Genomic DNA, 23,766 nt, shown 5'->3' with positions numbered 1-23,766 from the left:
ACTTATATATTCATATTTTTAAAAAGATTAATTCAGTACTTATTGCTTTTTTCACTTAATTTCTTGTGATCTTTTTTTAGCACTTCCGTCATAAATCTATGTCCTACTTTTATTTCAGTGTTAAATGCTATATGATTTAAGTTTAACTTTCACCCTAAAATCAAAAATACTTCTTCTTACTTGTAGTTCTATGTATCAATCTAGATTGTTTTGGTGTGAGTTGCCAAGTGTTCGAGATAATGGCTGTAGGAATGTCTGCCTTCTTTTGAATATAATGGAACTTGGCTTGTGGTGCTCAAAGCATGAAAAAATACATTTGAAAAACCCAACAGCAATGACTCTTTCCAGAAATCATGACCTGGTTACTCAAGATAATTCACAGACCTGCTTGTGAACAGTTTCCTGTAGGAACTTTTTCCTTTCAATGCAACTACCAACCTCATCACTGAGCACAAGGAAAAATGCATGTGCTCATGGACGAGAGGCTTATACTTGTGGCAGTGTAAGATTTAGAGAATAATGGCAGGAATAATTGATAATTAGCACTACAGGTACAAGGAAAAATATGTATTTTTGATTTTTGGGATGACCTGCCCCTTTTAAGACCAACAGTTTTTCAGATTTAAGAAACAGTATTTGGACTCGCCAACACGCGATCCCTCGTTAACTACAAACAACCCTCGAAGTGTATTTGCAAAAAAGGGTCACAGATTAACTTGTGTCTGTGATGAGCTGTGTTGTGATGTAACCCACATGAAACATAGGCACAGCATGCAGATGCTGCGAGCTATAGAGAGAAGAAAGACAAGAGTGGGAAAGGGTTGGTGAGACACAGAGACGAATGCTGGCACAGAGGTTCAGGGCAGAGTACAGCCTCTTTAGAGCACACCTGAGTTGGCAAGCAGCCCCGCAGTGTCTATTATTTGATATCAGACCGGTATTAGTGAGATTAGTGGATGTCACAGGGCACAACATGTGAACACTGAGCCAGGAATCAATGCCTGGCTGGGTCTGTTTGCCTGGCATGCTCGAGCTTTCTGGAAAAGACTGGAGAAAGAGAGGGAGAGATGCTGAGAGATGGGACTGAGCAGGGATGGACATGCAGATTAATAACGCTGTGTGTGGACAGACAGCGAGCCTCTCCACGGGATGCCATCTTTTACACCGTGGCACCCCATCAAGCATCGCTCCCGAGCACACTTGCACTTTGCTAGCAGACACACATTTCACATGCAAAAGGTCTTTGAATGATAGCTGTTGGTCATCTCAGAGCCCTTTTTCCTTTACACATGTCTCATGAATTTTTCACGTTTTCCCTTTTTTTTAATCTTTTCTGTCCTTTGCTCCAGTCGGCTTTAATGGAAGCAATAGGAGACAGGGCTGAGGGAGGAGATAGAGCAAAGCTAGGGTGTATGTGCGTGTGTGTGTGTGTGTGTGTGTGTGTGTGTGTGTGTGTGCAAGTTAACTTCACATTTCTATTCATGCCCAAACATGAGATACTGCCTTTACTTCCAAGGAAATATCATCTGTAGTTGGTGTTTACTCAACGGTCATGCAAGTAGGACACACAGGAAAGGTTGCATATCAACATCTAAATAGTTTATGTATTTGTGATACAGTGCTTCCGAATCTGATGTTGACATGAATAAATCATTTAAGTGTGTGTGAGACTACCATTTTATTCAAGAAAAAAATACAGCACTATCGCTCATTCAACTCCAGTTCAGGTGAGTGGCTAAAATTGCTTTATATTGATGACTATATTTCTGAAAGTGGAATTCATAAAGGTATTGACACTAACAGTCTTGAGGTGGTGACTTTGGCCGGAGCCGTTCTGTGTGGAGAAAGCTAGACTCAGAGTGAAGACTAAAGCACAGTGAGGTGTCAAAAGGAAAGCTGTGACAATGCTGCCACCTGCTGTTTGGAGGACATGAGTGAGCAACCCTGGTGGAAGTGCTGGCTTGGTTTTTACTTTGAGGGAGAGACAGTGTTCTAATTGAACTTAACTTGAATCCATTGGAAATCACATCTGCCCTACATAGAATCTTTGGTTGTCTCGTTTGTGTGTCTGTATACGTGCGTACATCCACAATCTGTCCCTTAACATCCTTTATCACAAATTGAATACTGTTCCATCCAATAAGCCAAATACGAATGATCAAATAACAGGGAGGAAATTACATTCAGCCTTTTGTCGTATCTGATATATTGTTGTTTGGGATCACTTTAGACAGACACAACACGCATGCATAATTTTTAAACGCAGAAGAAAGGTTTAGGGTGACCTCATGGCCAGCGAGGCATTCATCTTAACCTGCTTTTCCCAGTGAAGTATTCTTCTCAGTCCTGTCTGTGGCTCCATCTCAGAATGCCATTCATGATTAATAGAAAGGATTGCCATCTACTGTGTGTCACCAGCGTTCTGCGTGATGGACAGAGGCACTTGAGCAAAACATGCAGCACTGGTAGAACTGGCCTTTTCCCCATTTAATAGAGGGTGGCATTTTTATTGTTCTGAGTGCAGGGCAAAATTGCATAGATATGAAAAAATGGTTTCTCTCTACAGCTTGTTAAAAAAGCAATTATAGAAGCTGCACAATGGCCATTGTATAGCATGTTCCCTTATTGGTGTCATGGCTTTCATTTACTCAATTTGTCCCAAATGTCATTGGTTTATGTGTGTGTCTGTGTGTGTGCCTAAGAATGTGTGAGAGCAAGAAAAGGGGTGAGAAGCGTGGGGGTGGGGCAGATATGATGCAGGGATTAAAGTTCTTTCATGTCACTACTGAAATCTGCCTTTTGTGCATAAATTGGACATATTTTGTCACAGTGTTGAAGGTAGATGCAGTCCTGCAGATGACCTCATGACAGTTTGAAATTGATTAGCAAGTATGATGTCTGTATTTACAGTATGATGAAGGTCATTCTCTAGTGACGTGTAAAAAGCAGAACCTTCCAGTATGGTTATTTCATGGATCAAATGAAACATAGTAGTATTCATAGTATCACAGTAATACTACTTACTATGTGAATACTACTATTAATCACTATACTGTAATTATGGTATGATAGTGACAGGCAAATTTAATTTTCTGTACTTTGTGTTAAACGCAAAGTAGCTGAAATTAGCATCGTGAGATGCTAAACTGCAATGGTTAACATTGCAATGTTACCTGCTAACAACATGCTAAAATTGTCATTGTGTGCATTTAAGCGTGCTTATGTTAACATTTATCTCAAAGCACTGCTGTGCTTAATTATGGCCTGACAGAGCCACTAGCATGTTTGTAGACTTTTTTTAATGCTCGGACACACCTAACCGACATAAAAGCAGGGACAAAAGCCAACCCGGCCAGAAAGTTGCACCAGAACACACTGCAAAGCCAGCTCGCACTCTGCATCTGCATGAGAGAAAATAACTCTCCATACCAGCAGGTGGCAGAATTCTGTATTCATCTTTCAAGAATGGGAACCAGAAGACTGACAGGACAGGTTCAAAGAGCTGGTTAGCCAGTCAGTACATTCACAACACAAACCAATGTGGAAAGAAAGAATATTTACTGTGCACAAGCGAACAATAACTCAAACAATTACGAAGGAATTCTGCTAAAGAGCTAAATGGCGTAAAAGATAATCTTGGCGAATACAGCAATTTTGTTTCAATCTCACGCCCTCTCGTCTTTAGTTGTCTGTTTGCTTTTCTCATTTCCATTTCTTTTCTCATGCACTGAGCTGAGCTGCCAGTCAGAGTGATTTCACTCTCTAACTGGCTCCGTCGGCTATAACAATTTAACATGCTAAAAAACGGCAAAAAGGGGTGGACCAGTATAAACTGTGCAGGACAATGTGCAAAAACTAGTTTGATAGTTGCTCACTGACGGCCTGACGTTGGCCAACAGCTGACCACACCTTGGGCCATTAGTCTGGTTCTGTATAAAGATCTAATGATACACATTTGAAACCCTTTTCTTAGTATCAATGATAAATTTGCAAGCAAACAACTGAAGTCCAAAGCTGGCTATGTCAAAGACTAGTAAAGGTAACAAATTAATTCTTATATTTCAGACAAAATAAGAAGTTGCTATTAGTGAATACAGTAGAAGGTTTTATCACCAGTAAACTAGACCTTTGACAGAATTCCCTATGTAAAAACACACTATGAAAGTAAGGCGAATGAGGTATGAGACAGGAGGTACCTATTTTAAAATGTGATGCCAGCTCTCACAAGATGAATCTTTTGCCTAGAGATGAGCAGTTTGTGATCATTAGTGTGACTGGTAGCTTTGTTTCTCAAATTTGAACTGTCTGGCATTACTCTCATGCATGTATGTGTTTGGCTGATGATTCCTCTCCCCTTTTTTTCAGGTAAAGAGGAAATAGGTGATGAAGAAGAGGGTGACAATGGTAATGTAGCTCTACGCACCATTAACACATGTTCTGAGCCCCTCGGCTCTACTAGTGCTTCTTGATGTCATTTGTCATCAAAAATTGAATTTTCTAGTCGCTCCAGTTCAGTCTTTCCATCCTGTGTGCCACCACTAACAAAAAAAAAAAACAAAAAACTCTCTTATCGCAGAAGCTTGGAACAAAGAAATCCCTTAATTATGTATGGTTTTAGAAGTGACATTCTTTTCCCCTTCTTTTTTGTCACTTAATTTATGCATGTCTTTGTGGTTCCATTGCTCTCATACTGCGGTACAAAGAAAAAGCTACACAAAGAGATGGAATGAAAAGGCTGTTTGAGGTGATATCAAAAGCCAAGTCAATTCAACTCCAGGCACCAGCACTGAACTCAAATGTTTTCCACTCTTTTGAATTCCTCTTCTGTTTCTAGATGCTGCGGGAAACGAAGATGTGGAGATGGCGAGTCAAAACCCAGGTATAGTACTGCAACAGGCCAAGGCTCTGGCATGGACCGGGCTGTGATTATGTGTTATTGTCAATGTGCAGACAACTCTACGCATCACTCACTGAGAGGAAAGGAGAGCACATTGATCTGACTCTTATCTGCAGAGGAGATGGGAATTGTACGAGCTGACCGACGTGCTGCTCATTGCTCTGGTTTTTACTTTGGCTCTAGATCTAACCTGATCATTCTTGTTAGCAGGAGAGAATAACTAGTATACAAAGCTCTAAATGCATGTGTACAGGCTGGTTGAACAGACCCTGACACTCCGATATGTTTTGTTGTTCTGACAGCAAGAGCCTTAAGTGAATTGAGAGTGTGTGTGTGAACATGTGTGTGCGTTACACAGAGGCAACCATTAACTTTGAGCAAGAACCATTTCTCTTTCTCCGAATATCCTCTGCGCTGCTGGTATATAATTAAGATTCTGCATTTGCATATTGGCAGTGAGCAGCGCCTCGCCTCTCTTCTGTTTTTGTTTTATTCAAATCCCATCCCATTGACAAAGATTTGACAGATAGAGCCTCTCTGAACATGAATTTTGTAGATATTCTATGAGAGAGAGTTATACCAAATGCAGCCCTGGGATGCTTTCCAAAACCTGAGATATGTAATTACTTTCTCATGAGACACAAACGGAGAGGTGGGAGCTAGGAGGAGCAAAGATATACAATTTAAAACAACACCTGCAGACTAATTCAGCCACAAATACAGCAGTTGCATCATTCCGGTCTCTTTTTGTGTGTTTGTGAAGACCAAACACCACAGATCAATACATTATTCAATAATGTGGTCTTAGTTAATTTGTAAAATATAACCTTTGCGCACAGACATTTGTTAGCACATTCATTTATCGCGCTCCCTCTGCTTTGTATTATTCCTTTTACACACATTTTGTTCTTTATCTACTATGCATATTTTAGAGCCACTTTCTCTTCAAACCACACCCCAGCAAATGCTATCAGTCGAGTGACACCCTCATAACATACACTCCCAACTCACTCCCAGCTCGTCAAATACTGAGGCTTGGTCAGTTGCCCATCTGCTTCAGACACTGACAAACAGACGCACCATTTAATGGTGGTCTGAGATTACCTGGGCAGCTGAATTTGTTGACACTCTGGGCAACTACTGTGTTATAAACAGCAAGAAAGTCTGCATAGGGCAGGGATTTGTTTCAAGTTTGTTTTGAAAAAGCCTGAATGCATGTAACAAGCAGAAATTTACAGGCCATCCCTGAGTATCCAAAACCAATGCATGAAGGGTCAGAAGGAAGACAAAAAACTTCTCATAATGTTGCACTTACTTTATGGCTACATATGTATGTACCATCAGCAACTTATTATGCTCACTTTCCCAGAGCTGTTGCCAGTGATATCGTTTTTCTTACAAATTAATTCGGTAGCAATTGAGATACAAGTTACATTGTTAACTTAATATAGATCGTTGGTATAGTTTGCCCTCTTTGGAAAGGGGTTAAAAGGCCTGTGGGTCAGACGGGAGAATAACAGGTATTTCTCCAATCATGTGACAGGACACAGATGGCTCCCTGGGTTGCTCAAACATAAATTCCCATAAGCTGCTTTTGTTTAGTTTGGCGGCATTTTGGTGGGGTTATTTTTGTGCATTTATTGAGTAACAGTGTTGCGTATTTCTGACTGTTCTCTTCCTAGGGGATTATAAATGATTCGGTCTTCAGTTAGCGGTTACCCTCTTTATCTCTGTATCCTTTATGACAATAGGTGACTAATTGTTGCAGTAATACTGTAACTGCAATGCAATCCAAGCTGTGTATTTAAAGAGTATTTTACAATGGCCTTGAATGCGATGTAGCTAATCATGATCAAGGACTGGAACTATCAGTTTTGTAAATCTACATTTAAACTAGCTTATTCAGCCTAAAGCACTTTTTCTTCAGAAAATGTGTCTTTTTTAAAGTTTCTGACAGTTTTTTCATTATTTCCTGTCAACCCCCCGAGCCTTTCAAACTGGAAAAGAGTGACCTGTTGGTGTGAAAATGTTTCTGAGAGATTTCTGTCAGCATTCATGACGTATGTGCTTGTTTTCTGTCATGTGTTACAGGATTTAATGTGAAGGCTTTGATTCCCTGTGCCTGAATTAATCCTTCAAAATGTATTTCTTTTTACGTTTCAATGTTTGTGTGCCTCCAGATGAAAATTCAGGAAACGAGGAGCCAAATCAAGAAAAGGATAAAGATGAAAACGAAAACCAAGACAAAGATGAAGATGCAGGAATTGACAATGACGAAGAGAAAGAAGAAGACAAAGGTGCCGACAACGATAAAGATGATGACAAAGGTATATTCTTAGGTGTTAGTTTTTATGCTTTCACATCAAACACTCTGAGAAAGCAGAGATGACAGTCACAAAGATTCACACCAAAGAGAAAATGGTTCTGGTGATGGTCTGATTTCCTGATAGTAATTGTATTTTATCACCGTATGCAGCAAAAATATCCACGGGGCACTGAGGCGGTCAGATATGAATAAGTCAGTTGAAGGCTAACATAATGACATCATAACAAAATGGAAACATCGATGTTTACATTTTTGGTTTACCAGCAGTGTAAAATTACACAGTTGGGAGATGGAACACTACAAATGCACAGTAAGGTTGCTTTTTATTTGTGGTTGTCAGTGTTTGAGTATATGCTAATTCATCTCTCACACAACACCACAGAATGAGCAGAACCAAGCAGGGAGGAATGGGCTCAGAATTTGTGCACTTTTATAGATTGGACATACAATATTCCATCATTTGAGCCTCATAGTACACACACTGAGCATAACACGTACACACAGCTGATCCTAATGACTATATTTACATGCTAACTATTATTCCAAATTTGATGCCGGTCGTGTAAACGGTATATTCCATTTGGATCTTCTAAATTAGGCTTTTTTCCAAATTAAGCATTTTGCTATGAAGACGTGTGGAATATGACAGAATAAATTCAGGTTTAAGCAGCATTCTTTCGACATGTACACAGTGCATTCAGAATACGCATCATAAATGGGGTTTTTACTGCAGTTCGTCATGTATTGGATAAGTTGTACACAAACCAACAAATCCACAGTTTGCAAGGCTCGGGTAGAAAGAAACATTTCTTGTTGAAAGAAGAAACACCTACTTTTAAACAGTTGGAAAGACTTAAATATCAACAAGTTTTTCCAGATGCACAAATATTGCAACACAGCCCTTTTCAAGGTGTTTGGAAGAGTGAAAGAAGGAGGCTTTGTTCGTGTGGTGGAATAAGTCCGTCACCAGTGACAAACTTTGAAAAAATTATATGTTGATGCATAAAGCAAAATGGTACAAGTGACTCCACTTATGTTCTACTTTTCCATTATTTTGGCATGATGAATGTCATGTTAAAACACATAATTGGGTGTATGCACAGCTGCATGTAAAAAGGAATATTAGTGTGACAATCATTTGCATTTGCCATGTAAACAACATAGTAAGAATACTGTCTTTTTCAGAATAAGGGCTAAAAATGGAAAGTTTGTCGCATGTAAAAATATAATTGAAGACATGGCAGGTCAAGTTTCTTTTTTTTTTGCAGACATATAGGTGCAACCACCTGCTTACAATGCTAATATTGCATAAATATATAGTGTAACCAACATCAGATTTTTGTTTCCTTCATCCAGCAGAGGAAGAGCAGCCTGCTGCAAAAGCAGAAGATGACGACACAGCAAAGTCCACTGTAGAGATGGAAGGTAAGATCTGATTTGCTTGGATTTGATTTGATATGATTTGATTCAGTCTGATTGAGAGTCTCACTGACTGACTTTCCATCAATGCGATTTTCTCGTCCAGTCCTCTGTATTTGTATTCGAGACAATTGAATTAGTATGGTCAGCGCTGTTTTTGTTGTCTGGTGTTTGTCAAACTAGTTTTCCCTTGGAATCAATCTCTGGCCATCTAAAATCTGTTTCTCACCCATGTTACATCACTTTTTAGGCTTTGCAGCATGCCTCACATCTCTGGTAGACACGATGGAGGTGCTGAGAACTGTCAATCACAACTGAAAATTACGACTGACCATCGAAAGGCGTTGTTCTTTTCTGAGCAAAATTAGGCTGGCAGTGTTCAATATTTCTTTCAAAACTTAAACACAAAATGTGTTTTGTGTGTGCATCTAAGAGGCGTGTAAGTAACAAGTACATTACAGTATGAAATACCGCATTTTTGGACAAAGATAGAAATTTGCTGAATCCACAATGTTTGTTATGATACAGTTTCAGTTTGAATCAATTCAGAGGCCTTTGATTCATGTGAGACGATTTCAGTAAATATTTGCATGGTCTTTTTCTTTGCTGCTTACCATTATCGGCCTGGCACTCGGCCACAAGCACCGTTTAAATTTTTGCAAAGCAGATGCGCTTGGATGGAGATGATGACACAGATGTGCCATAGGAATTTCATCCTCAAGATGATGATATGTATCGAGGGTTCTTTTTGACAACTAAATCAATATATTGTAGCGTGTTGGGGTATGTGGGTGGAGTTTTCCTAGCATGCGTATAGAGATTGTGTTTGGATGTGTTCAGGGTCACCCAGGTCTTGCCGATCTTGTATTGTTTTGTGTTGGTGTTCTTTGTGTGTGTTTCTGTTGAGTTATTGTTGTTCGGTTGTATGACACTTTCATTTTGTACCATGAATTGGGTCCGTTTCATGGTTGGAGATTTCTCGCCTATGTAATAATAATTTGTGGAATGAATAAATGTGCCGTATTGAAAGAGCAATTCCTAGATCAGGATTCATCTTTCTGCCTCTTCTTTGCCATTAGAGATCCAAGTTTGTTACAATATTGACATATCGTTACACCCCTAGAGTCCAAAGCCTGAGCCTGTTCTACTGTGCCATGGGGCGACTGTGGCTCAGAGGTAGAGTGGGTTGTCCTCTAATTGGAGGGTCAGCATTTCAATCCCCCGCTCCTCCGGGCAACATGCGGAAGTATCCTTGGGCAAGATACTGAACCCCAAACTGCTCCCGATGCTGTGTCATTGGAGTGTGAGTGCGTGTGAATGATTACTGAGTAGCAAGTGGCACCTTGTACGGTAGCTTCAGTGTGTGAATGGGTGAATGTGACAATGTAGTGTGCAAGCGGCTTGAGTAGTCAATAAGACTAGAAAAGCACTATACAAGTACAGTCCATTTACCATTTACCTCAAGTAAAACGGTCAGTTTATTTAGAGTCAATTCCACATACACCAACTTGTTGCATTGTAGTACTCACTGAAGCACCAAATGTGTGTTAATCCACTGATTGCATGCAGTATCATTTGTTTAAAATTAAAGTGCACAGCTATTTAAGGGCAATTAATTTTAATTTCTTTTTTTTGGGACCATATATATTATCTTTGTGACCTGATTAAAAAGATTTCCATTTTCAGTAAGAACAAACCAGCTCAAGGCTCAGTGTCACAGACAGGGTAGGAAAATCAGAAAGTATTGACAGATGGACGTACACATTGTTGGTTTTGGTTTAGTTGACAATAATAAAAATGTTGAATTATTTTGGAAAAAGACAGACAGTATTTAGAGGAAGTAAATTCAACTTTTTTTAATGCAGTCAACTTTAAATGAGGTAATTTCAGTCTCGCTCCGTTTAAGCCAGGTTGCCATAAATTTAGCCTTTATCTGCATTTAGCCACTGCAGCTGAGCTCCATGTTGAGGCTGGCCATTTTGTTTGGATCTATTTTATTTCTGAGTGGTCCATATTTATGTACATTCCTTGACCTCTTTTTTCTTTATTTATCCCCATTTTTCTCTGGCTCACGTCGTCACTGGTCAAGGGGTTTTTCCTGGTAAAGTTGAGGGTTAGATTTGTGAGCCCCAGCCACCTTTCTCCCATCACTGCACTAACACAAAGGTCTGAGTCGCTCCCTCACCTCCATTTCACTTTCTTGTTGACTGACATTCAATTAATTTAGGGTGAGAGAGAACATTCCAGATAGATTTATCCAAGATAGCCTCCTCCATCCTCTCTGAAAAGCCATTGGAATACGTCCCACAAACACTGCAGGCTTTCCATCACTGGAAAGCTTCACTCCAGCCTGTTGATTGTGTCTTGCCTGGGCCCGCCATTGTCTGTCACTGTCTAGGGTTACCATGGCCCGTGTACTGTGTGGTGGCACTGTCAAGCCGTAAACAGCTGTGTCATTCCTGATTGCAGGCAGATTGCATTTTGTATAGAGGAGCGGGGCCTTTGACAGAGTGCAGACTCAAACTGTCTCGGATATTGAATCTCATGCAGGCCAACACAGCCCGGCTTAGCCACGCGTAACCAGCTATTCACAGGACAAGACCAAATGATTCCCGAGCCAATACCCTTTATTAAAAATAATAACTGTAATCAGGCTGCCTGCTCATGGCCATAGAGGTTAAATCTGCTTCATTGAAAGGAGTAATAAAATGCCTCATAATGATGGGAGGAATGAGTAATGAATCAAACAATTTGAAGACAGCTGAATGTGAGGTTGCTACACTAACATATGCATACACCTAATCAAAAGTCAGCGTGCCTGCATGGGGGTCTTACCTATTGCCTTATTTTCTGTGATTTTGACAGTCTTATACTTATAATCAAGTGGTAATTTGCAAGCACAAATAACTCAGAGGTGGTGATATAATGTGTTTTGTATTCAAGATAGAAAATTGTTAAGCTTTGGCAAACTTGTACATTTTCTAAACAGATTAATAAATTTGAGCAAAACCACACCAGTCACATGAACAAATATTGCAGCAACCTTATTCACCTCGCTAAGCTTAACTTCTCCACAATGATACACCTGTCCGATTAAAAATTAGAAATATGTGAAACATAATTTTTCCCTTTCCCTTGCCATATTGCTCACAAAATGTGCTGCCTCTTTAATCATAGAGTAAATGCTGTTATAATGATTCTTTCTAATTATTTGTTAGGTTATTCATTCAGTTGTACACATTTCTTCATAGTATCTAGGCTACCAGAGGTGTAGACTTACATCACATGACTTGGACTTGAGTTGGACTTGAGTCATAAATTTGATGACTTTAGCCCAGGGCTGTATCCGACTCAAATCAGTCAATGTATATTAACATTGCAGTTGTGTGATATAGTAAACAACCTAATGGTGCTAACAATAGATCACAAAATGTCCAGCAGTATTTTTTACTGAAACTTAATATCAACAAAAGCCAGAGAGTGTATGGTATTAACCAACCGAAGCTGCAAAGAGTATCATGAAAGTCAAGAGCACTCACTCTGCAGCAAAATCTGGGGACCAAAACATCCCCAGAAGTACACTCCAGGGGAAAAAAATGACTGCTCGACTTGAAGCAATCTCATTTGACTGAGGAACTCTGACTGATGATTCGAGCATCTGACTGTCAAGGGGCAGCCCTACTTTAGACCTAACAAAAACAAAAAAGACTTGCATGAAAATTGGACTTTAACACCAGTGACCCATGACCTCATTTTAGCTTTTTGAGCATCGATGGCTGTGGCTCAGGAGGTAGAGCGGGTCATCCACTAATCAGAAAGTTGGCGGTTCAATTCATGGCTCCTCCAGTCTGTTGAAATATCCTTGTGCATGATACTGAACCTGAATTGCATGATTGAGAATATATGTGTGAATCTGTGAATGAACCATATAAGTGCTTAGAGTTGTCAAACGACCAGAAAAGTGCAGGTCCATTTAACCATTCACCTAAAAATAGATTTATAGCTTCTCCTAAGCCAATTTAGGAACTGAAAGTTGAGGACATCAATCTATCAATTCTGTCCTGTCTTCTAAATACAAGACAGAATAGAATCAGACACAATTCATTCTGTTGTGGTAGGCCACTGTGTTGCTATATGCTATAAAAGTGCAATGTCAGCTCTATTTTTTTTGATCATGTTCAGTCACACTGCTTTTGTTAAAATTGCCTTATATTTGAAGAAGAGCGCATTATGACTTGTTCAGTACTCAAAGCTCAAAGTCTAGGATTTGTGAATTGTCAGTCTTGTCTGAGGACTTGGGACTTACTTGTGACTTGAAAGCCATGACTTGGCCCCACCTCTGCTATCTACAATATCATAGCTGAAGTTATCTCTGCTATACTATACCTTGGTTTCAAAATTACCAGCTTCATTCCTGCTACTCTTTTGACTCGTCAAATATGGCGTTAATCAGCAAAGCCTCGAGTATGACGTTATTCACACTCCACATATTATCGTTCCCACATTGTGCGATGTGTTCTAGACAGACATGTTGCTACAGCGTTCTCAAATACCACCCTTTGCCTCTGTACATTTATACCCATGTGCTCCCAGTTGTTGGCGATGTCTGTTGACAGCCTGCTGTTCTCACACAGCTCAATATTGCACATATGGGAGTGTTTATCACAGCTAAGCATCTCAGTCCCGGCTCAGTCACACTAAATAATACAAAGCTTTGTGTTTTATTCATTTTCACTATCGTCATCATTATCACTTGTTAATGTAAGAATCTATTTACACATTCCCTTATATAACATAAAGATGTCGGATACTGCAGCAAAGGTCATTCGCTTATGTCTTTACCGTTTATATTACCGAATTCTACCAGCTGTTGTTTACATTGCAGGTCTAACTGTGCAGTTTAAGCATTTATTGTTGTTGCTCTTTGCTTTACAAATGACTTTAATTTAATGCAACATTATAAGCAACCAAGATCCAGAAATGCCAAACAGTATATATTCTATGGATTTTATCTCTCTTGAGTATCTGTGTGGCATAGAGCTATGCAAGGAGGCAGGCAGAGGAGAGGTTTTGTATTTTAAATCAGAATTTATTAGATATCTCCCAGCACCGGCAATGAGATTCTCAGTCTGATATCTGGGATTTTATAAAGGCTCCCCAAATTGAATCAGAATCCAAGCAGCCTTTATTTATGAATATTCATAACCTACTTTAAAATGGAAACGGGGGCTATATTGTTATTGTGTTTTGAAATATCTATCCGGCAAGCCTTGTTCTGGTGACTTGTGAGAGTGGGCACCCGCTTCAGTAAGCTCACGGAACGTCCATAAATTAAAATGAGACTGTCTTTGCCTAAAGCTAGGAATAAATAAATCTGAGTTGTGAACAGAAATTGTTTCCCTTCATGCATGTGTGATTCTCCCTACAAGAGTCGATAGCTATCGTCTTAGCTCCAAAGGTAAGATTTAATAGCTGCACAGATTCAGTGCCACCAAGTCAACAGCGGCTCATCCTTCTTTCCAATCAAACTTTTAATAAGTTTTGCCTGTAAAGCATTTGAATGTCATGCAATACAACAGCACAAACCTCAAAAAGGTGCACAAGACTGTTCTGTAATAATATCTCCCATTACCAGTCAGTTTAGCTTGTGCCTATTATTGACAAAGCCTTTTTAAATGTGACCAAAGGGCAGTGCCGCTCTTATAATTCTGCTCTTCAATATATCGCTGAATATAAAGCACAGACAACCTTGCAATCGAGGGAGCCTGAATGTACTTTATATTTTTCTGCCTTTGATAAAGCTGGCCCTGGTAGAGGCCAACTGTGGGATGAAAGCAGCTTCTTGACGATGGAAGGATGCTACAGAGAATACTTTAGAGGGGTGGTCTCTACCTAAGCATGGCTGGGTGCAGACCAGACAGGCGAGTACAGACTGTAATGGCACACTAAAGCCAAGCAAAAAGGACCCTGCAGGGGAGATGGAGAGAAAGAGGATGGAGAGACAGACAGACCCAGCAGGCCATCACAACAATCTCAGTCTCAACACCACAGAGAGACGAGGCACCATTACATCAGCCCAGAGGCTGTCAGAGCTGACATTCCCACTGCTCATCTCTCCCTTGATTTTTCTTTGTTTCTCTTCCTCTCCGTAGACCTGTTGTGTTGTTAAAGAAAAACACATCATAGCAAAACAAGTAAACTCAAGTTCACACTCATTATCCAAGTTTTCACTTCTTTATGGTTACTTTATTGTCTTGATTTCATGGCTTTCTATCTCCAAATGTTTTTTTTTCCCCCCATGGTGGCCGGGGTGTTTTAAGTATAGATGGCTGTGAGTGCTTTATTTAGCACTGTGACTCTGCCACAACCGCTCGCAGCACACTGCATGTGAGGCTCTGAGCAGAAAGCCCAGCTGCATCCACAAGTGCCATATGGTGCCCAAAAACCACATGCACATCATGTACCCACCTCTCTCCCTTGTAAGATCCAAAAACAAAAGAAAAAAAAAAGCATCAAAGTGGAGGTGCAACAAATCCCTTTCTAACAACTGTTATGAGAATTGGTGTTATTCTCTTGTTTGTGAATGTTATTTGGGGGACGTTATTGATTTCTATGTATTTTTGTCCCTTGGTGGTACAGCTTGAGTATAACAGAACAACAAGCCAGAAATCCGGCAGTCTTGCCATTGGCAATATCAAGGTACACACAAAGCAATCACAGCACAGTGACCCTGTGTGGTCGCCCTTTTATGTTAAAGCATCAAGTACAAAGAGTGGCATTTCTTAGTAATCCACTGCAAATCAAAACACTTTTTTCTGTCTTTTTTCTTCTTTTTAATAGCTTGAATAATTTATCCCAGAATTCAATGATATATCCCTCTCAGAATTTGTTGTTGCTGAAGTGTGCTTTGCATTTATACTCCTTCGTCTTAGCAAAAAGGATTTGAAGCTTTGCCTAATTGGTTGTTTTGTGCCCTTTTGTCTTTGCCTTTTGTGAACAATGGGATACTGGTGATGTAAATCTAATTCTGGAGAGCAATGCGGTTTTTCCTGTGGCTAAGGGTTGTCAGCACACAATTAACTTTTGGCATAACATTGTATACGGTAACACTGAGTGGCTCCTCAGGGAGCAAGCTGCCACTGGTTGAAGACATTAGGCTATGCTTGTGTTTTATAGCTTTTTACGCTTACTGTTAAAGTCCAGGAACAGCAGCTACACCAATCACAGACCTGCTGAGGCATTGTGTGCTATTGCCTATTACAGTCTTTATCCGTATTAATGCAGCTTTTATCACTGAAATCCATTTTCTTTGCTCCTCATTTTTAAACTCAGTATGATTCAAGTTTTGATTTTACTTTGTTTAATACCAAAACAAATTGTTGGATATTGAGTCAAGCCTGTTATCTGGTCATCGGAGTCTGGGGGCTCATTCACACCTACCACGTTTAGTTCAGACTTTTCACTCCTATCCGAACCAAAATTACTGGTGTGACTGGACCAAACAGCTGCGATTTGGTACTGCAAAAAGAGGTGATTTGTTTCTGGTGTGAAAACATTTTTTTTGGATGGTTTGGACTTTTGGACCTATTACAGGACATTTTGGCAGGCTATCCCCAAGTGATAAGAGTAGTGTAGCGCTTCTGTGTGTCGTGTGTGGGGTTTAGTGACAGAGAGAGTGACGGTGGCTGTGCTCAGAGCAGGTTTTGGGGATCAGAGCAAAGGAGAAATTAGCAGTTAGGTTGCCAAGTGGTAGTAAATGTACAATGTAGGTGTCAGGTTGTCCATGAACAAAATAACATAGCAAAATGGGCTGCAGTAGCACACGGAGTGAGGAGGCGACGACACGCTCCAACACATTCCGATTATTTTCCAAGTGGATGGCAGTGAGGGAATCAAGAGGACGTGAGAGCCTGTCTGCAAACCAATCAATGTCAAGTAGGGAGACGTAGCTAATGAAGGTGATGATGACAGGACATAGGTATGTCTTGTATAGATCTTTAGTGTGCTTGTCTCATTGCAATGTGAAACCAAAACTTACCGAATCAAATAACAAAAAGTGCTCAGTCTGACTCAGGCTTTCAGAAAAAAAACCTAAGTGAATTTGGTTCTTTGCAATCATTCCCTCAACACGACAGTATCCTCCATCGTCTTGTAATGTCTCCTTGTTGACGAGATATATAGAACACAGGTCGTTTGGCTGGAGATGTGGAATAGACCAACAATGTGCAAAATGTCCATTTTGTTGGTCACCTCTGGCCCAGAAGCCTGCCTAAAAGAAAGGGGGCCTCATCTAACAAGCTACAAGGGACACACTTTTTCTGTCCTCCTTTGAAGCTCCTCTTTTGATCAGCTCTATTATCATGTCCCCATCCCTCTGTTTGCTGCACAAAAATGGCAAATGAATCAGCTCAGAGCAGAGGGAGAATTTGTCAGCCAGGAGAGATGCAACAAATGTGTTCGAAAAGTCTCGAACACATTTGAATCTCTGTCACACACAGGTACTTTAAAAACGGCCACACATACGCATAAAGACACTGTTATTGTGATGAGGGATCTCTGTACGAGTTGCCTGTCTCCTGGAGGCAGTGAGGACAATTTGATGGTAGAGCTACTTTGGTTAGAAAAGGGAGCAGTGAGATACTGACAACAACGGTCTTTGAGCCTCAAACTTGACAGTTGGGATTTTAAGTCTATGGATTGCAAATGTCACTTGCTCCTGTTTTTCAGAAATTGACCCCTTTCTGTGATCTCTCCAAGTTCACCCTCATTGCACAGCAGGTATGATGCAACAAGAAAATAATTGTTGGCTACAGCCTAGGGATGTCAGTTTTGCTTATGATAGCCTGACATCCATTAACCAGTAATTAAACTGTTAACTTTTTGTTAGCTTTATCTTGCTTTATGTTTGCAGTTGAAGAATGAGTTGATTACAATCACCAGCTACTATGAAAATTCCAATTATATGAAAATTCAGCAAAGATGTGCGCAGAGAAGTCCCCAGTCTCCTGCCGCTGTGCGAGACCTAATCGCATCCCATCCACCTCAGTCTCCCACGACCGGACATCAACTACAACAAGGATTGGTAGAGGAACAGCCCTCAGTCCGAGTTGGATCAGCCTCGCCCTGATTACGGCTCTTCTCCTCCTTTTCGTCCGGGGCTTATGGTTTAGTTTCTTCCCTCTGGTCTGACTGCCCGCTCACCATATGCTGTTGTTAGGGATCCTCTTGCAGTCTTTTGCATTCAGTCCTACACCACCCACACAACTTTTCCCGATGTTGATAGGTGCTTCTCTATCATAGAAAAGTCATGCTTCAGCAGACGGGGCCATATAGTTAACAAAATATGTATATATATATATATATCAAGGATCATCAAGGATTTGAGGAGCTACTGGCTGCTACATCTACATGCGTTGCCGTCGTCATAACAAACCCACCATCGTCACAACAATGAGCGGCACTGAAGGGCACTGCTAGCTAGCTCACACCAGACTAAGGTGGTCCACAGAGCAGCAAAATATACCTATAGGCCGACATGATTAACTGGTCAAAAATATTCTCGGTCAACAGCTGACATCCCTATTGCAGCCCTTATAGTGTATGATACAGTTAAGTACATTATGTCATACCATGATTACAAAGTAATATGTTAAATGAGTCATCACAGACAACTCTTAATTGAACAGTATTGAGGGAAAAAACAGCAGCCAACAGTGAAGTAAAATCATGTAAAAAATTGTCACATTAGCAACATCTGATGCAACACCTTCGTTTGTGATAATAATGTCTCTATCAGTCCCTCACTTCACTGCTGACATATATACTCTGTGCTCCTTCTGAGGTCTACCAATCAAGCTTCTCTCTTGCTGACCTTTCAGAGTTAGACAGCTGCTCTGCCAGCTATCCCAGCTTTCACTGCAGTCTAGACAAGCACTTTGATTATATTGACCAGTCCGATCCATGATCTCCGGCGGAAGACCTTGAGCTGCCCAGAAAAGGCATCACTTCATAACTGCAAATCAGTCAGCTGCCCCAAACCCTGTCTTCAGAGGCACACAAACATCCAGACCTGCTGCCTCTACACCTCCGCTGTGGTGTGCTCCATTTCAATGTATCGCGGGGGTTAGCTAGATCGGCTCGTGTCAGATTCACCAGTCCCCTGCAAGTCTGTCTGTCTGTGCCTTGATATACTAAGTTGCAATAGGTGCTGAAGCCGGAGGTGGGCAGCTTCCTGCAGCAGGCCCACTAGCAGTGCAGGGAGAGTCTAAAGATTATGTAAAGTAATTCAGGGAGTGATGAGAGAGGAGCAGGCCACCACTGACAGCAGGTTTAGCAGGTATGTAGGTCACACAGGGGGAGGCCTCTTTTGCATTTTTCCCCTTCCATGTCTATTTTTGTTTTGTCTCCCTCTCTCAAGTCTTCACTTAATCAGTTATTCACTTACTCCTTTCATCTCACGGTATCTCTGTGTTCTCGCTCTTTTTATCTCCGCTTTTTTGTCTTGCGACAGATCACTGTGTGATTGTCTCACACTTACTTGGACAAAGTGGGGAATGGAAAAAGAGAAAAAAGATGAAGAGTGAGGGACGTTGCCAGTGGAGCAACACTTTTACTGGCTTTCCCGTTTCTTTCAAACCTTGTTGTGTCTTATCAATGGGTTGCCAGCGGTCATTTTCTCTTCATTTTTTGCAACATATGTTATCAACTGTGCCCCGTCTTTTCTCGTGCCATCTCTCTCTGCCCTCTAATCATCTTCACTTTCTCTGAGTTGTAGCGTAACCCCAAAGCAGATGGCGTCCTGTTCTCTTTTCAGTCATTCAGAGTACTCAGTGTTTTCTCATCTTGTCAAGCATGGCCCAAGCCTGTGTAATGAGCTTGGGCCTTTTCAGCCTGTTTAGGGGACCCTGACCCAACTTGGAGCCGCCCCACTACAGCCACCAGTGCAAGGTTACCCAAACCCGCAGGGGAAGCACAATACTACTTAGTGTCCACAAGCCCTCGGCCTCTTCTTAGGGAGAAGAAAGGCGGAATATTAATGAAGACTCTTGGCTTTTCAGGAGGATAGCAGTATAGAGGGGCGGTCGCAGAGTTTATTGAGCAGGCTTGTTTTCGTCTCCCTCGCCTGCAGGTCACAGCTCAGTGCTCTTTAATTGGCTCAGATTGTCAGACAGTGTTCCATCTCATAGAAAAGAAAACTCCAGCTATCAAACGCTGCCCCCCTCCCCCCAAAAAATCTTTCTCTTCCTGTTTTGAGAGTGGCAGCTCATGCAGCTAAGCTATTTCCACAAGCCTGCACTACAAACTTAACATTAACATATGAAAATGGGCTGCTTTCCACATTTACCAGCTCATTAGTTCTTTTGGTCAGACACTTGTTGAGTTCCACCCGCTCTTGTTTTGCTAGAGCAGGGAGATGCCTTTAATTATCTTTGCAGTAGGCATATCAGCCCCGAAGCTATTAGTCCATGCAAAGTTCAATGAGGGCCTCTTTGATACTTGTTTAATGTACACGGCCCGATGCAGACAAGGCCCAAGTCCCACACAGACCACCCAGTTAACATGCCGAAATGAATTCTGCTCTCGTCTCCTGAAAGAAATGGAGCTCCTCAATAGATACTGGTTTTGACCTTGACATTTTCCTATGTTATTCTCTCAAGATGAATGCTTTTAAGTAAGCAGCGGCCCTGCGGCAGCAACACAAACCAAAGCACTTTCCAGATATTTGATCAACTCAAGCAAAATAGAAATACTTAATGCGTTCGATGAAAGAGCTTTAGTCAGTTGATGTTTTTCAGTTTTGGTGCACAAACTGGCTTGTTTAGCAAAAGTCAGTGAGGAAGTATTGGGAAGCAAAAGACCGGTTTTAATGGTTTTCAGCAGCTCCCAGACTGAGATGGGTCATGTTTATTGTTTGAGGGGGGACAGCTGGACACCTGTGTGAGCTGTCTGCGATCAAAGCTCCAGGACCTGTTCAGACACAGCAGACCAGCCCATCCCACCGCGCCATGGTTTGGGGATCAAATGAACAGAACAAATTCTCCTGGGGAACTGACACCATAGGGCACAGACACTTCTACACCTCCACACCTCCATCGATTTTTATTCTTTCACTGCTCAAGAAAAGAGGATTTGAATTAAAAGACAGTGAGATGTCCTGTGGCTGAGCCACAAAAGGAACCTCCTGTTCTGCCCAAGGCTCCTGTCTGGAACATTAAGCAGAGACGGCTTCCCATGCTGCCATGTGGGTGACCCACAGGGACTGCCTCCCCTGTGGGCTGACCGAGCTGGAATGACAAAAACATTAAAAGTGGTGCGGAGGCAGAACTGCTGCTGATTGTGACAAATGCTTTTGGAGGAAAAATAATGAGAAAACATATGCAAAAGCTACAGCGGATCAAATATCTATTTCATTCATTAATACAGTGTTTTTAAATCTTAACTTGCCACTGCTGTCCAGTTCAAACACATTTGCTATCACGGCTGAATATTGTGGTGCAGTACACTAATGCTGACCAACAAAACGCTAACTACCTCTTGTCTAATAAATGAATGGAAGGTGGGGGGATGTAATTTTCTGCTTGTCTGCATACGAGGGTGACTTATGCCCAACTCTCTTCCTTCCTCTCCCCTCTCTGATGTGTGTAGACCTGAGCACACACATACACACACTCACATATGCTCATCCTCCCACTTGAGCTACTGACGTTTTTTTTTTTTTTTTCTTCAGGATGTTTTCACTGAACTTCTGAAAGGCTGAAGTGACAAGAAAAGTTAAAGAATAGAAAAGTTTAGCAAATGTTGATGTAAATGTTTTTGATCTCCCGCGTGGCCTCTGTTCACTTGTAAATTAATATGTCATGAAACATCATCGTGATTACAGATTGCAATTCAATAACATGTTAAGAATGCAGATCAGATGCCGTTTAAATCCTCATTACCAGGCGCCCTTGCTGAGGTTGCTTATCTTCATGAAGAAATTTCATGAACATTTAAGTGTAACTGGGAGACACATAGAGCCCTGCTATCTCCGATACTGATACTAATAAAAGTAGAATCAACTGTAAAAAGCAGGATTTTGAGGAATTTCCCTTCCTTTATAAGCATTTTTTTCACAACACCTGTTTTTGTGTCAATTACAGGCAGGCCGCTTCTGCCCCCTACTCAGTGTGTGTTGGTGTTTCAGCAAGGACTGGCTCAGCTCCCCCATACACACACCAGGGCCAGTAAAGTTGCGCTGGGACTGTAAATACAATCAACCAGTTGATAGGAACAGTACTCAAAAAAAAAAAATCATTTTTCCTTTAATAATTTTCCAGCTATTGTGACATCTGGTCTTCTCTCCGAGACTTCGCTGTGCTCTGTCTGTGTTGTCTTCAACTTTAGCAGCGGCTGGTTTGACCACAGTGATGCTAGTGACACTAGCTTGGCTGCAGTCTTTTTCTTATTCAGTCAAGCTGCGTCAAATATGTCCTCATGTTTTTCTTGGGTTGAGCCGGCGTCAGATGGTGTAGCCGTCACTTGTATCTCTGTGGTCAAACCAGCTGCTGCTAAATTGAGAGTGCCCTCATCATTCTCACAGTATTCATGATGCATATGGAAATGCAATTAATTACGCTAGATTCTGTTCACAGGAATTGCAAAAAAACGTTACCTTCATCCCTTTTAAATCAAGAAATCCCTCTAAATTGTCTTGTGGAAGATGCCCTCTGAGACAAGTCCTCCGAAAAAAAAAAGAAAACTAGGAATTGGACACTAACTGTATTGAAGCACTTTCTTTGATTAAAAAACATAGTGCATTGTTGCATTAAATCAGATTCAACAATATTCATTAGATTGTGAACATTTTTAATGTTTTTTTTTTAAAATTCATCCACTATGTGATGAGACACTCTTTCTGATGAAAACATGTGCTTAAATCTTAAAACATAAAACTGAAAAAATTGAAATGAAAAACACACAATTTGGGAAAATAGGGCCCTTGATATAGAAACTGTAATGTTTTCTTTAGACACCCACAGTAACCTATGCAGTATACAAATTGTGTTGCCATGCATACTAGTAATTTACATATCAAAACTGAGGGTGGGAGACACTGTAAAGGACCCCTCAGGGTCCCAAGCTTTAAGAACCACTGGTGTAAGCTGTCTTGTTTCCTGCTGAGGGAGTCAATTCGGTCGACTGTTTTTCTCTTTTCCTTATCAGCCCTCTGTGGACTGCGCCTCTCCTTCACCAGAACCTTGACAGAGGCCCGTTTTTCTCTCTACCCCCATCTTGTTTATGTGTTTACCACAGCAGACTCACATCCTCCCCTAAATGATAGCCCCTCGACTGTCAGCACACAGGAGTCAAATTAGAGAGCAAGACATACCCGCGAAGCTGTTCCCTCTGAGCCTCAGGCAGGCTGGGGAGGCTGGGGCCACAAACAATTGAAATTCTAAGCTTTATGCTTTTGTCTTGATCAGTGCTGGATATTAGAGGAAGAGGATGTTTCACTAGTCCTCAGAATGTGTTGTTTTTTACCTGAGAGAGAGGAAGAAAGGAGCATCTGGAATGAGGCCAGTGTTTCAGTGAGCTCCATGCTATGCTAGCTGGTATAAAAATGCAGACATGATGGAGGCTCTGTTCCAAGCCGAGTTGCAACATCAGGCACGTCCACATGTCCCGCCATCAGCTTTAATAACTGTACCATGATCATGTGCAATGCAGACCCTATCATTTTGTGTGTATGCATAATTTATTACATTACTTGACGCCATGCGCCTGGCTCTCGAACATATGTGGTGCATCGTGTGCGTACACGTTTCCTTTCAGTTTATTCCATTACAGTGATGATCGGAATCTGTTGGTAAATCTGCTTCTTTGACTAATAATGAAGCAGAATATATTAAGGGATAACTCAGGGTTATCATGACTTGGTTCTTATTCTCATGGTTTTGGACAATTCTGCCAGTTATGATAACATTTTACTCAAAGTAACTGCTGATAGCTGGAAATGACAGAGAAACACAAATGTTAAGGTTCAGACCAGCTCATCTAATCCAAATAAAAACAATAGTGAGAGGACTTTTAAAATCTATAATAAAGAAAAGAAAAGAAAAGAAAGAATTTCATTATCGAATAGTTG

The 23,766-nt window shown here is 41.0% G+C and overlaps 1 protein-coding gene across 3 annotated transcripts in view; it reads left to right on the top strand.

The window, feature by feature from the left end:
- The window catches only part of macrod2 (mono-ADP ribosylhydrolase 2), a 511,048-nt gene that overhangs the window by 442,187 nt on the left and 45,095 nt on the right, over window positions 1-23,766 (top strand). The window contains exons 12-15 of one of the 3 annotated variants that reach the window (XM_042501834.2): window positions 4,366-4,404; window positions 4,835-4,879; window positions 7,078-7,224; window positions 8,583-8,648. In XM_042501834.2, the coding sequence (XP_042357768.2) occupies window positions 4,366-4,404; window positions 4,835-4,879; window positions 7,078-7,224; window positions 8,583-8,648 (297 nt within the window). Of the gene's footprint in view, window positions 1-4,365; window positions 4,405-4,834; window positions 4,880-7,077; window positions 7,225-8,579; window positions 8,649-23,766 lie in introns of all 3 variants that reach the window. The other 2 variants (XM_042501833.2, XM_088086648.1) reach the window with 2 other exon arrangements.

Source organism: Plectropomus leopardus, chromosome 13 (assembly GCF_026936395.1).
Source record: "Plectropomus leopardus strain MGB_pleo_1.0 chromosome 13, ASM2693639v1, whole genome shotgun sequence".
Classification (NCBI taxonomy): domain Eukaryota; kingdom Metazoa; phylum Chordata; class Actinopteri; order Perciformes; family Serranidae; genus Plectropomus; species Plectropomus leopardus.
Note: the sequence above shows the minus strand (reverse complement) of the source record. Positions and strands in the feature narration are given on the sequence as shown.